The sequence below is a fragment of the Zootermopsis nevadensis genome, unplaced genomic scaffold, assembly GCF_977971745.1.
Source record: "Zootermopsis nevadensis isolate Lab colony 2312 unplaced genomic scaffold, Znev_1.0 Znev_ptg000024l, whole genome shotgun sequence".
Taxonomy (NCBI): domain Eukaryota; kingdom Metazoa; phylum Arthropoda; class Insecta; order Blattodea; family Termopsidae; genus Zootermopsis; species Zootermopsis nevadensis.
In genome coordinates this window covers 16,869,306-16,884,216 of record NW_028259156.1, presented here as the reverse complement: position 1 = coordinate 16,884,216, position 14,911 = coordinate 16,869,306, and the positions used below count along the sequence as shown (strand labels likewise).

General features: G+C 36.6%; 1 protein-coding gene across 4 annotated transcripts; it reads left to right on the top strand.

Moving 5' to 3' along the window:
* Positions 1–717: 717 nt before the first annotated feature.
* On the top strand, positions 718–13,225 carry ClpX (Caseinolytic protease chaperone subunit). 4 transcript variants are annotated; one of them, XM_022068653.2, is made up of 14 exons: positions 768–868; positions 1,159–1,299; positions 1,661–1,777; positions 2,220–2,462; positions 3,733–3,875; positions 4,317–4,503; positions 5,037–5,231; positions 5,711–5,875; positions 6,602–6,702; positions 7,597–7,752; positions 7,968–8,138; positions 8,307–8,435; positions 9,205–9,297; positions 10,210–13,225. In XM_022068653.2, exons 3-14 carry the CDS (start codon positions 1,705–1,707, stop codon positions 10,384–10,386), a joined length of 1,833 nt encoding a protein of 610 aa, XP_021924345.1. In that variant the 5' UTR covers positions 768–868; positions 1,159–1,299; positions 1,661–1,704; the 3' UTR covers positions 10,387–13,225. The 4 variants fall into 4 exon arrangements, with proteins under 4 accessions (XP_021924347.1, XP_021924344.1, XP_021924345.1 ...); XM_022068655.2 differs by lacking the exon at positions 1,159–1,299 and having other exon boundaries at positions 718–868; positions 5,055–5,231; XM_022068652.2 differs by lacking the exon at positions 1,159–1,299 and having other exon boundaries at positions 718–868.
* Positions 13,226–14,911: the final 1,686 nt, after the last annotated feature.

Genomic DNA, 14,911 nt, shown 5'->3' with positions numbered 1-14,911 from the left:
AATGAAGAAACTAAAGGTTAGTCTAATTCATACAGTAGCAAGTTGGCTGCCTGAAATCTAGTGATAAATAACACCTAAAACCATGAGCTGCTGCTGACCTGTAACTCCACATGCAGAGTATAAGGGCCTGTTGTAATGAAGTTTGTGTAAACGTTAAATGACACCAATTGACTGGAAGGCCATTTTATTACAGTTATTTTCATTGTCCAATAGCTTCTGCACTGGGAAAGGAAAAGGTAAGTTCATCCATGTGAATGAGTATATGGACAAGTTGGATTGTAGTTAACCCTGTTATCGATAAGGCAGTAGGTGCAACCGCCAAATCATTGTAGTTCATTATTGCAGTTTAGAGTGCAGAATAATATAGTCGTGTGTTGCCAACGTACAGCATTGAGTTACGGTTCTTTTTGTTGGTAAGTAATCGTATGTCCGTAATTGTCGTGACAACAGATACTGCCAACATAGGTCGTGATCTTGGTTTTACACGCTTGAGCGTGAAGTAGGTCATGGTCTTGATTTTGCACTCTTAAGCGTGAAAGTAAGACCTTGTTGCTGGCCGGTTTACTTGAGGTTTATACTGCAAATCTCATGATGTTTTTTGTTACATGAAATTCACATCCAAGATTTATTATATTAATTTTCTTGAATTGAGGTCATCATCGATCCATCCCCACCCTTACACCTGTAAGGTCAAGAACCACACCATTCTGACTCATATGGCACTCGCACTTTTGATGTATAGAAATAGTATTTTTCATTTTGGATGTTGGCAGTCGTTTACTGTTACCAAGATGTCGCAAGTTGTGTCAATGGATGCTGACCTCTAGCAGAAGTATTTCAAACAGCGAGAAGTCTGATATGAGAAGTGGTATGATTTTTTTGTTGTTTTCTATCAAAATTTGCACGAGTCAGTAAGAAAGTGTGTTCATTTGGTAGTGAATTACTGAATACACGATAAGCAAAACTAATATTTTAACTACGGTCAAAAATTGTGTGCGTACGTAATTAACATAGTTACATTTTTTGTGACGTCATGTGTTCCAAAGCCCAATTCAAGGTCTTAACCTATGTTATTCAAATACTAGTTTTTGTCTCGCCATTAATATTATCTGCTAACTGAGTGTTGATTTTGCATGAACAACAATGCGCCATCATAAGGAACCTGTCATGTTCGTTGCACGAAAATAATTTGTTATGTGTGATTTAACGGTGCACCTTCTGGCAGAGAGAAATAATGCGTAATCCCGATTGTGCATAGTGCGTACACAACTTTTGGCACTTCGTACTGTTTACATACAGGTAGGTTTGGTATGTTTGTAAACATTATGTCATGCCAAATTATGTTTGATTCTAGTGGGTGTTCATTTGTGGTTTAGTACTAGACTTTAGATCTACACTTTCTATTATGTTGATGTAAAGTAATTTATGATTTTGATCGAAATTAGAATTTAAGCAATAGATTTGTATCTGCAATAAGTAAACACAAAGACCATTGTAATAAATAAAATAGCAGAGTGCTAATTTGCCCTCAGACAAGACAAATTATCTGGGTGTGAACAAATGAAAGTTTGTTTAACATAAAACTGGATGTTTCAAATGACATAGTGTTAGTTTTTTAAGTAAATTATTTCCTTTGTCGTAATAATTATTTTCTTTTTAGGCAAGTCACTCGCATCTGATAATACATAAGTGAAATTTATAGCCATGGGCAGTGTGAGGTATGCCTTTGTTTCTACTGGGAAGCTAATAAATGTGCATAGTTCCAGTATTTATCGTGGTAAGTTCCTTCATTAAGGATTTGGCAGTGAGTGACTTTTTTATAAACTCCAAACTGAAATGCACACTAAAAGGAATGTCAATCGTAGATGTGTTAGAAACCATACAAAGTGATGCAGGAATTAATTAATGAAGAGAGCCAGGGTTTCAGCAAATGAAAGGTGTAGTGGACTTACTATGAATTATGTTTCTGAAAAATATTGTTGTTGGCAAGACCAAGGCCTTATGGAAAATTTTAAACTGTGGTCACTGGTAACACTCATTAGTGCTGAATTAAGTTGTCTGTTCCTAAATTGATGTAGATGCACTAGATAGTCTTGCAAAAAGTTGCCATTGTGAGTTGGATACAAATGGAAAACTGTAAATTCTTGATATCAGGTGACTGGAGAAACTGTTGATTGCTTTGGTACTGCTGTAAATATAATGTAACTTTAATTTTGCAGGGATTTTGTGCTATGTGTTCCGCACTGGCTCAAACCCATTTGTTCGACGTGGTTTGGTGACAACCTCATCATTGTTTAAGGTTGTAACAAATTCTCCTGGTAGTGACTCAGATGGTGGTAGTGTAAAGGTTGAAGGAGGTGGAAAGAAGGGGAGTTCTAACAAAGGAACAGGCAAAGATGGTGGAAATCATCTGACATGCCCTAAATGTGGTGATCCTTGTACACATGTAGAGACATTTGTATGTAAGTATTTATAGTGTGTGTAATGTCAGAATTCAATAATAATAGAAAAAGTAGGTATACCAGTTTATAAAGTTTGAGGCAAGAATTAAGACAGTATTTAATAGGTGTGCTCTTTGGAGTACACTGACATAAGTGTTCCTCATGCCACATCACATAGGTTATTGTTGCACTAATGTGTTGTGGTAGCATTTTGTGTCTTGTGCCATTCGTGCACCAATTAGATTCAAGGCCATTTACTTGCCTCAGATCATTAGTGCAGTAATGTGACCCCAGGTCATTGTTGCTTATTGTGTTCTAACAGTGGGAACCCCTGGATCCCTTTGTTGAGAAAGTTCCAGCCAGGGACCTCAAGTTTCATTGTTATAAAAATGCAACAGGCAGCCATGGATAAGCTCATTAGGTGATCTTTGCTCATGCTAGTGTATGAAGAACATGTAACAACAGAGAGAAACAAAGTCTGAACAACAGAGTTCTAGAATTATTCAGTTAAATTGCAAATACATTACAAATATAATTAATTTATAAGAGCTGGTTTAACTCAGTATACAGGCAGTAACTGACTTTGTTACATAACACTAAAGTTGTCCTGGTAGCTAAGCACCATATTATGGAGGCATCCAGGTGTGTGAAGTTAAGCTTCTCACAGTGCAGACCTCAGCAGTTGATGGGGGTCAGTGGTCATCTTAATGCTCATCAGTGCGTGTTATCCGCAGGAAAAAGCTTGTGTTGTCCGTTAAATGGAAGCTGGGTGTGCCTCAGAGCCAGTTTGGACATGGCAGTAAAGAGAAAGATTTCTGTCCCTGATAGGATTCAGTTCCTGACCATGGTCACTTCACTGATTGAGCTGTGTTTTATAAAATAAGATACAGTGGGAGGCTATTTGCATGGTGCAAATAAAATGTGGTTCTAAGTACGATTTGAGGTGTTCATAGCAGTGAGTATGAAGATGGCTGTCTTCTGGGCTGTAATACTGTGTAGACTGGTAGAATTTGACAATCATTTCAGAGATCCTTGCTGTCTCCATTGCCGTGATGATGGCGGCAACTAGGACCTCTGAAACATTGGTAAACTTATACCAGTCTACACAGTGTTACAGCCCAGAAAACAGCCATCTTCCTAAAATGTGGTACTTATTTACAGGAAAGCGTAAGTGGCTATTTTTATTGTGTTATCGTACTGAAGCATCTATTTTAAAATATCTGTCATTCATGAGTTTTCTGACTTCAGTTACACTCAGCAGATTACATAAAATGGTTTTATGTGTTTGTAGCTTCAACACGGTTCGTAAAATGTGAAAAATGTCATCATTTCTTTGTGGTTCTGTCAGAAGTGGACACCAAGAAAAGTTTAAAGGAAGGTCGTGAGGACCAAAAAAGTGGATTCTTCAGAAAACCCCCACCACCTCCTAAAAAGGTATATGATATGCTAAACATGTGGCTTTTCTCAATCATATTTTTGATGCATTGTGATTCCTGGTGTTGAGGTTCCAGTGCTTATTTAAGAATTCAAGAATTATACTGAGGCTTGCCTCAGCAAAAATTTCACTGGATGACCTTGCAGGAGTTTGTTAATTGTGACTTGTTTAACTTACTGTCTGTATAAGTGGAGTCCTTGAAAAGCTGATAGGTGCTCAGCCGATCAAGGAATTTTCCATTTCCTTGATTTGATTACCCAAATAATTGTTTTTATGAAACATACAAATTATGACAATGATTATGTCATTTATTCCATCCTCCTGTTACTTCTAGACAAGTGGAAATATTATTCTCAGCACAAATTATGTGGTTTCTTGAAAGTTGTCTTATACAGTAGATACGTTCAGTTATCTGAACTTTGAAATGTCACTGCTTGCAGATATTTGAGTACCTGAATAAGCATGTTGTAGGGCAAGAACATGCCAAGAAAGTTTTGTCTGTGGCTGTGTACAACCACTACAAGAGAATATACAATAATATACCACAGCAGCAGCAAAGTAACAGCAGTCACAGGCAGGACATGGCAGTCATGGAGCAAGGACCTCAACATTCATTCACTCATAGAGGTAGGGCTTTAGAGATGGCCAAATTGGGCTTATTATTATGCATATGAAGCTTTATTGTCTTGAAGAGCTAAGAGCCATTCAGCTAATCAGCACATTCTTTGCTTTTTATTGAACCCTGGGGTTCATTACCTTATTCTCAGGATTGGATGCTGAATCGAGATGATTCCAGTCTTTATCCTTGAATCATAACGTTTGTAAAATGGTTACCTGCCTTTATTGGAAAATTTTACTAGCAAGAATATAGGATGGAAATTACTGTGCAACCAAGGACATTTTCTTAACCTTTAGGTGGAAGTGTTCAGTATGCATGTGCGCATCCATTCTGAGATACACATTTCAAAAGAATTTCTGACTCAGCATCACTTCAAAATGTACCATTCATAATTTATTTATCAAGAAGTAGGTATTAAACTGAAAGCTGTCTGGAATCGGAATGTTCAGGTCCCTCATAATTCTGTTCTATGTAGGTTTTCTATTGTACGCTATTCTCTCCACTTCTGTGCCCCAGTGGCTATCACATTATGTACTTGCAGACCTGCTGCACATAACAGGGATTGGGCATGGTGCATCAGGTCTTGGTGTGGGGTTTCAGCATACACCACCCCCTGAACCAGAGCCTCGGCGGCCAGCAGCGTCAAGCACGATGGGAAGTGACATTCTGGATTCTAACAGCCATGAACTGAAGTTAGAGAAGAGCAACATTCTCTTGTTGGGACCCACGGGTTCAGGTTTGTAGCCGCCATCACTTTAGTGTATTAAATGTTGTGTTTTGGATACAAAAAGTAAATGATCTTGGCAGGGTTACTTATAGTTAAAATGTAAATTTTTACATAAAATTATCTGTATGTTTTTATTATATGTAATAGACCTTCAAAGTACATTGTAATGTGTAAAGCGGCTCATCCACGTACAAGTCTGGCTTGTGAGTCCGGCTCGGCTCGGGTTCCATTGAGCCAAACTCGTTTGTGGGTGGGGTGTCATGAGCCGAGTCTGCTATGCATGTGTGGCGAAATATATCCCAACCCGGCTCACGAGTCAAGCTCGCCGATCCAGACTCGCAAGTCAGACTCGTACGTGGATGGGCCGCTTAAGATTTGGAACTTTCACAGTGAATGAATGTTTTAAAATCCTCTCAGGTGATACATTTATCGTAAAATTATATTGTGAAGTATGTTACAATTTTTAATTCAAAATATTAATTCTACAGGGAAGACACTTCTAGCACAAACAATAGCACAGTGTCTGGATGTGCCATTTGCAATATGTGACTGCACGACTCTAACTCAGGCAGGCTACGTGGGCGAGGATATTGAGAGTGTTATTGCAAAGTTGCTTCAGGACGCTAACTACAGTGTTGAAAGAGCACAGATGGGTATGTGTAATATGGTGCCTGGTAATTTTTTTATAATTTTTGGTAACTATTTTCTGAAAGGTAATAATAAGGGAAATTATGTGTTATTTATACAAAATACATATGAAATTATTTCACTAATTAAGTGGTTGTGTCCATCTGTTTATTTCATCTCTGAAACTGCAAAATATTTGTGTGTGAAATTTTATGTTTTGTGTCTACAGAAAATTTAATTTTGGTTCATATCATTCCAATATAAACCTTCCTCTTTTATTAAACCGAAAGTATATATCAGTGTGTAACAAAAACTAAATCTTGTTAAGGTCTATAATGTTTATTTCAAACATTTCTGGAAGTGTTGAATGTTCATTGAAATAGAAAGAAAACCTATTTGAGTTGATGCAGAGTAATACCTGTGAATATTTAGCTTTGCAGCAAATGAACTTCTGTTATAGTGTTTTAAGAATTTACTTAATTGTTGAAAAATATGATTAATTCAGCGAACAGTGCCCTTACTTTCTTATATTTGTTATTCTACTGTCACAGCTGATAACAATTTGTGAAATTTCACAATCATTTAAATTGAAACATGGCTAGTACCTGAAATGATGGTATAATCAATTATATGATCACATATAAATAGAAATTTGGGATAAGATTCTGTGTGTTTACCCCTACCCCATATTTAGAGGAGTTGAATTACCTGCCATGCAGTATATGTAAAATGTGTCTTGTTTCTTATGACAGGAATTGTTTTCCTGGATGAGGTGGACAAGATTGGAGCTGTGCCAGGAATTCATCAACTGAGAGATGTTGGAGGTGAGGGTGTGCAGCAGGGAATGCTCAAGGTGTGTAAAATTGGGCCAGAAATTAAATATATGTCATTATCAGGAAGTATTCAAATACGTGGTGGATAAGAAACACCTGATATATTGTAAATTAGTATTGCAAGATTCTAAACATAAAATGTTAAACGTTCATATTGTTTCATGTTATAAAAGACTTGTAAAATGTACTAAGATGAGTGAATAGGTAGGTATTGAGAGAGCAAAGAGCTTGGCACTGTACTTACAGCCTGATTCAGTGATTCAAGATGTCAAAATAATTTACAGTGATGCATGGGATGAGTTTTTGGCACCAGAAGCCAAGTTATGCCTTCAAAGAATTTTGTGACTTTTGAATTATGAGTACATTAGTTTCTTGCATCATTATAACGCAAGTTTCATCTTCTTTTATAGATTATAAATATTGTGAGGTCTCACCACGCATGACACTTATTTGTAAAATGATATGTAGAGGCATTACTTTGGTATTTTCTCTGTCACTCCAGATGAATGTCGAGGTGATACATTGAAACAGACGACGATCATTTGCTCCCTCATTCTTTCTATGTCACTGTGAATAATCATCCTTTCATCACATTCAGTTCTTCTGTTACACATTACTATGGATTACTTTAAAGGACTTTTGTATTATACTGAAATTCTAACACTAGTTATGTGTGCTCATACATAGAATCTGATTTATGAAGTAGAATTTTGTCTCATTGTCACGAGGGCAGACGCGGTAGCCCTCAAAAATGGTACACAACTTGGGGTCCTCATATGTATGTGATCTGGCAGAATTATTTTTGTTCTGTTACATTCTAAACCACGCTTCATAGTTTTAGACTATAAATTAGTGCTAATTTGAAACATTTAAATTATTATGAATACTGTAGTAATGTGCAGTTATGTTAACAGATGCTGGAGGGAACTATTGTAAATGTGCCAGAGAGAAACTCCCCTCGCAAACTACGCGGAGAAACTGTTCAAATTGATACAACAAATATTTTATTTGTGGCTTCAGGAGCTTACAATGGCCTGGACAGACTTATCAGCCGGAGAAAAAATGAGAAAGTAAGCATTTAATTAATTATTAATATTGTCACACAGTTCGTAAAATATTAATCTTACAATCGAGATAACTCATTACTTTGAGACACTCGGAATGAGATGTCCAGTTATATTACGTTAATTGTGCTGGCTATCCTGGTAAATTTTAGTGTCCTGTTGTGTGAGCTGTATGTTGAATTAAATTGTACTTGCCTGAGCATTAGAGTTCTTCGTTGCAGTACCTTGGATTTGGTGTACCTGCCAGTGAGTCACCTGGTCGGCGTGCTGCATCACTAGCAGACCAGGCTCACCAGAGTGCAGTCACATCAGCTGAAGAGGATAATGCAGAGAAGGATGTGTATCTAAAACAAGTTGAAGCTAGGGATCTCATAGAATTTGGCATGATTCCAGTAAGTTCTGCTTCTGTTCAGAAGCAGAAATGATCCCTTGTCAGTCTTTTGATGCCTTGGATGTACTGTCCTTGTTCAAGATTCATCGTGCTTGATATATTGGATTTTGCTATTGGAGGAAGCTGTGTGATACAGAAATTTATTTGTACTATGTGTGGCCTGTTGCAGGAATTTGTGGGTAGGTTTCCAGTTCTAGTCCCATTCCATTCTTTGAACACAGAACTTCTAGTTCGGATACTTAGTGAACCTCGTAATGCAGTGGTACCACAATACCAGATGTTATTTGGTATGGATAAAGTAAGTATCTGATTTCTTGCTCCAGTGATTTGTAAGGATAAAGAAAAGTAGCTGAGAAATTAGTAAAGTTAAAACTATTCTACAAAAATATATTAGCCGTTTACCTTATCATCACGAAAGCTTAACTTTTCTACAATTTATGTAATGTTTTTTGATTATAAATGCAATGTAGTAAGCGTAAAATACCAACATATGAAGTTGTTTGATCCAAGAACATCATTAATAATTTTTGAGTGGTTATCACTCCTGCTTCATATTTGGGAGGTCCTGGGTTCAAATGTTGACCCAGAGACCAGCTATCCTGACTGAGGTTTTTTGTGTTTTTCTTCAGTCGCTTCAGACAAATGCCGAGATAGTACCTAAAATTAGGCCACAACTGCTTCCTTCTACATCCTTTCCAATTCATTATTCACTTTCGTCTCATTCGACACTGTATAGTCAGAGCTACTGAAGCAGTGCCATTAATATCAAGGCAGCCTGTTTATTACACACTGTATTTTTTGTTCCTGTGAATTTCAGAGAGTTATTTTGTTAAATTTTATGGTCATGAATAAGTTTACATATAGTTTTTTTAAAATTAAATTAATACATTTTCAAAATACAAAAATTTGTTTTCATTTTACATACAGATCATTGATAAACCTAAATATGGAGATAAACCAGTTTGGTTGCATCTGTTTCTCTTGTCCTTGTAATGATAGTGCTTACATAAAAGAGTGAGATTTTGTTTCACTTGATAAAAATTGATATTGTGTGGTATGTTTGTCAGGTTGATCTGACTTTCTCGCCAGAATCGTTATTGGCCATTGCACGACTTGCCATGGAAAGGAAGACAGGTGCGCGTGGTTTGCGAGCTATTATGGTAAGTAATTTGGTACAGTTACTCTTTTACTCAAGTGTCTGCTCTCTGTCTCTTTATTTTTTTATTTGAATTCCTTCAATTAATGTGTTTCAAATTGACTACTGGGCAAAAAGGAGGATACCAGGCATAAGATATTTATCAGTAATTTTGTTTTTACTTCCACATTTAAACTTTGTATTGTGTTGGGTATGGCATTACTTTTTAATACAGAAATTATATGAAGACCTTTATAGCCTGTGCTCATTTTGCTACTATTATAGAACAGGCAGGTGATGGGTGACCCTTGAAAAATTATTTTAGCCTTATTTACATCAACTGAGATTAAAGTTTTTCACAGCAGTGAAAATTTGGATTGTACACAAGATATCTCTGAGCTTAGTAGATCATTAAAATTACACACACTGGTGGCTGGCCAGCCATTTGAGGTACAGGGACAGAGATGAAGCAATAGCATGTAAGGTATCTTGTTCCCATCTTCCTTTAACTGAGAAGACAGGTTCTGAAACTCCTCGTTATGCACTTTTCCGCATTTCCTGTTACTTTTTTCTTTTCCCCCCCCCAAATATTTTCCAGAGCATCTGTTTCTCAGGAATGTAATTGGATGAAACACTCTTCCACTGTCATTACCTGTTTTTATTATTATACATATTTTTATTTTGTCTCTGGGGGAGACCTAGACATAGATGGGAGGATAATATCAAGCAGGATCTATGGGAGAAGGCGGCTGAATTTTGTTGGCCCAGGACAGGACCGGTAGAGGGCTTTGGTTAATTCGGTAAAGAACCTTGAGGTTCCGTAAGCCATCTATTAAATTAAATTAATTTATTTTCTCTCATTAATGTAAATATGCCATGAAAACTTTTTATTTATGAGTTTTTGTGAATACAGTATATGGATGTTTATTGTTTCCAGGAAACACTATTACTTGATCCAATGTTTGAAATCCCTGGTTCCGATGTGATGAGTGTCCACATCACAGAAGATGTCGTTAATGGAACAAGTCCGCCTGTATATATTCGAGGAAAGCCAGTTTCACAGGATGAAGAAGAACAGACAATTGAAGTGCAAGCACGTGCTAAAGTGAAGTAGGACTCGTGTAAATAAATTTCATAAGAAGTTGATGGTTTCTTTCTGGGGGACTGCCTTAAGTTAATATTGCTGTTAAATTTAAATCAGCAAGTCAGAATATTTTAAATGCTTAAAGAAACAATTGATCAGGGAAGTAAATCATCTCATTACTACTACTACTATTTTAAAATGTTACTAATCTGTAAGTACAAAACATTTTAGGGTTTTGAAATGTACAGTTACATTAGGAACACACTGTTCTGTTTATAGTTTGATAGGCTGAGTGAACTGAACACTCCTGTATATCTTATTAAAACAAAGCATAGCCTTAATTTAGTCATTGCCACATTGCCAGTTTGATCGGAAGTGAGAACTTTCTTAATAAAAGAATGATTGTATATATGACACTAATCAGGAAAGTTTGTCACAAACAACTTTTTCTTCAAACATGACAGTGTTAGATTAGAGGTCTTCGTATATTTAGCTCTTTGCCACATTATTTAAATTCCATGTATTCTGATGCTGTCAAGTCAGTTGAACACCTTGTATGTAATACATTTCAATATGTTAAGTATGCCCAAGGGGCATTATTTTACTGTATTAGGCGCAGGTATATGTTGATGAGTAGATGGACTTATCTGAAAAATAAAATATTCTGGCCCTCTCAAACACATTACACTTCTTCTGGTTATGCAAAGCACAATATTATTTGAGCAAGGGAAATTCTGTTGTTTTTCTTTATTAAACATGTTTTTATGTGTTCTTTGCACAAAGTGCACAGTGAGAGTGCATTATGGGCTGTTCATGTTCGTCTGTTCAGTCGATTTAGCTTGGGATGGATTTGGTTGAAATTTGATGAGGTGGTTGTGCTGTTCTGCATGGCCTCAAATTGTACCTACAAGCAGTGATAAACTGGCAGATGAGGAAAGTGACGTAGACATTGAGGTACTGTTATCTGGATGCCAAAGTGGGAATATTGAACAAGGCAGATGCATGTTGCAAAGAACACATGAGGATATTATGTGCATTCTGGTTTGGAATGCACTTTCTGAATTTGTTTGAAAGCAGTTCATAGCATGAGCATCTGAAGAAGAGGTTTAAATTTTCTCTCATTTGTTAGATAATCAGAATCCTGATCACTAAACATAACAACTTCCTTCTCATGTGACAGTTTAGTTTCCCCTAATGCTTTTGGCCAGTCCATTACTCCAAACAATTTGTTATTTTTCTTTGATAATGTGGTAAAGCAAAGTGTGCAAGAGAGAACTACTAATGCTGCTTTTGTAAAGTGAAGCCAGAAGCTTCTCATAAAAGAGAAAGTTTCAGGCTGACAGTAAAATCAGAGAGGATGGTTTCAAAATGTGGTTTTACATTGACCATGCGCATAATTTGTGTCAAGTGTTGTACCTTGGTAGCAGGTACCTGGCGTGCACTGTGCTACTGTTTCAACATTGCTGTCATAAGAGCACTGGTCTGCTCTGAACACTAGAAAGATTATAGTTAATGTGATATTTTCTTACTGATGGATATAACAAAATGTTTTATCAGATGTAAATGCAAGTATGATGTGTCCAAACTTGTCATGGTAATATTCTGAACATTGCACTTCGTTGCAGTTCTTTTCAGTGTTATACCTTAGATATGAGAGATTAAAGAATTTATGTCTCGCAGGTGGCACAATTTTTATGCTAGTTTTTATTAAAATTGCTTAATGATTCAAAAGTGAAATAGAAACAAGCAAATATTCCTGCTGTGTGAACCTTTCATCAAAGGCTCTGAATTCGCGTTGTGCTGTGTGTAGACGTACTCTTGAGCACTATGAATGAAAGCACATTGATGATCAAATTAGTGTGCAAATTGGATATGTTTGTCAGTAAATGCGAGTCTGTTGCAATATTTAACTGATAAAAGATAAGGTAACATAAAAGTGACAACCTTCTAGGATACTGCACCATGTATACTCATAGAACTCATAGAACTAACTACATGGCGCAGTATGCCAGAAGGCTATCATTTTCATACTTGCTGTGTGAACTTGAAGTCTTACTGAGATAAAATAGTTATTAAATTGTTCTAACTCTTTAAGGTCTTCAGTAAAATTTTAAACTACAGGAATTTCAGGAAGTTTATGTTCATTTTCAGTGTCTTCACGTAGCTCTTGCTATATATGTGATATTTGAATTGTTAAGACAATTTAACATTTGTTTGTAGTACAAGATTTTGATTGTGGTCATCCACATTGTGATGCAGTGTAGTCCTGTAAGTGGTTATACTGAAAGATGGAGGTGAAACGTTGGTAACCACCTACAAGACTACACAGTGCCACAACCCAGAAGACCACAGTTGACATCTTCATCACCATGAGAACCTGTAACCTCGGACTGTATGAGATTGCTTGGATTATTTTGCTTATCCTTATCTAAGAAGCAAGAATAATACGAACATCAAAACTTAATAACAACATATTGACACCATTAAGAACTCACTGTATATTGTGCATATTGTAAAACAGATTAGTCTTGTCTTTCTATTTTGTCTCTTGATATATGCTTACCTGCATTTGATAAAAGGTTGTATTACATGGTAATGTTATTATAGCAGCATGGGACTTGATGTTTGTGACATGTGTGGAAAATCCCTTTTGTGATAAGATAATAGAAAATAGATTTGACTGTAATATATTGGTATGTGGTTTGATCTCGTTAGCTGATATTTGACAAACTTCACATTTGGTATGAAAGTAAAAACAAATAAAAAATATGTATAAAGCAAAAGGTTTTTATGATGTAATTTTGTTTATTATTTTAAGTCCATGTGTATTATAATGTATATAATTTTTAATATACATGTCTTGTATTGAGATGCAGCTATTTTGTATTCCAATCCAGATCCCTATATTATTCATTTGTTGCTAGCATATAATATGTTTTATATCTAATCAGCTAAGAAGTTAAGAAGTTTAACTTTAAAATTTTCTCTTCAAATACACTTGGCTTTGCCTGTAAGTTTCATTAATCCATCAAATCTGCTACTCATAAATAACCTGAGGACATAGGAGAACTAATTAATGCTATGGAGCAGAGTTTTTGAGAAGCTAATAGTTGCTCAGATTTTTGCTGCCAGAACACTGGGCAGGGCCAAAAGCCACAAGCTCAGAAAAGGGCCTGTTCAGCAGGTCCCCAATGGGATGGGTTGGGGAGCCTACAGACAGTGACAAATAACCTGTTAAAGTGTGGAAGGCAGTGCCCATAGCCCCAGTAAGGGAGGGCCACTACCACAAAGAGGTACCCAGGACTCAGTGGCAGCCCCACCACTTGGGTGTAGGGTATGACAGGCCTAGTAAGCTGATACCTGAAGCCAAGAAAACATCACTTGAGTTCAACAGGGTAATAGCCGGAAACAACCACTGCTAAGACTAGGAAAACGAGGAGGCCCAGTGGCAGTTGGTGGAAGAGGAGTGGTGGAGGGACAGGAAGAGATGGAGGGGCTTTACCAAGCAGACACGGCCTCAGGCTGGAAACAGCAAAGGATGATGATGATGATGAGGGAACCCAAAGATACATTATTGTGTTCATGGACCCTATCCTGAACTGGTTGAATTCATTTTTCTTTCTCACACACTATAGATTAATTGTAACACTATTCTATCCATGCTGAAGGTGTCCTCAAAGATTTGAAACTAAATTTAGTATGCATTTTTCATCACTCCTATGTGTGCTTCTTCTCTTTTGCTTATAAGAGACTGATTGCTGTAATTCTTCTCTCAAAATAAAGATAGAAACAGTTGTTGGCCATATTATTGTTCCTTAACCTTCTAAACCACATTCCTCTTTTGTTTATTCTTTGATAAAACTGTTTTACCCTTTTAGTACTGCACAAAAATGTTACACTTCATATAGGCTGTTCAATACAACTTTCACAGTATGGAAAATTATAATTTTATATGTTTTATTTAGGTGTGAAACTTGGTCTCTCACATTAAGTGAAGCACAGGTTGAGGGATACTCAGAATATTTGGACCTCAGAGAGATAAAATGACAGGAATCTGAAGAAAACTGCATAATGAACAGCCCCATCATTTGCACATTTCTCAAAATATTACAAGGATGATAAAATCCACGAGGGTGAGATGTGCAGAGTATGTAGCATGCATGGAAAGGTACAAAAAGTTTTTGTTGTGAAGCCTGTAAGGATGCGACCATTTGGAAAGCAGTCTCCGATGTAAGGATGGTATTATATAAATTTGAGGGTAACAGGGCAGGAAGGTATGGATTGAATTACTGGAGATTGGATTGCGAGGCAACAGATCCTGAAAACTCGGAGTTTGAAAGGATTTAAGAGGGTGCTCAACAAAAATAAGATTTAATAAGTAAGTTGCAGATAATGTGATATAGACGTGTTTACATTTTTCTGCGCATACCACGTTATATTAGCTATGTTGTTTTCTTCTTCATCAAGAATCGTTGTATACAGATCGATGTACGAATATCTCCAACCTCTGCTATCTATCTACAATCTTTCCCTTTTCTGCCAGTCCTTTTCTCTG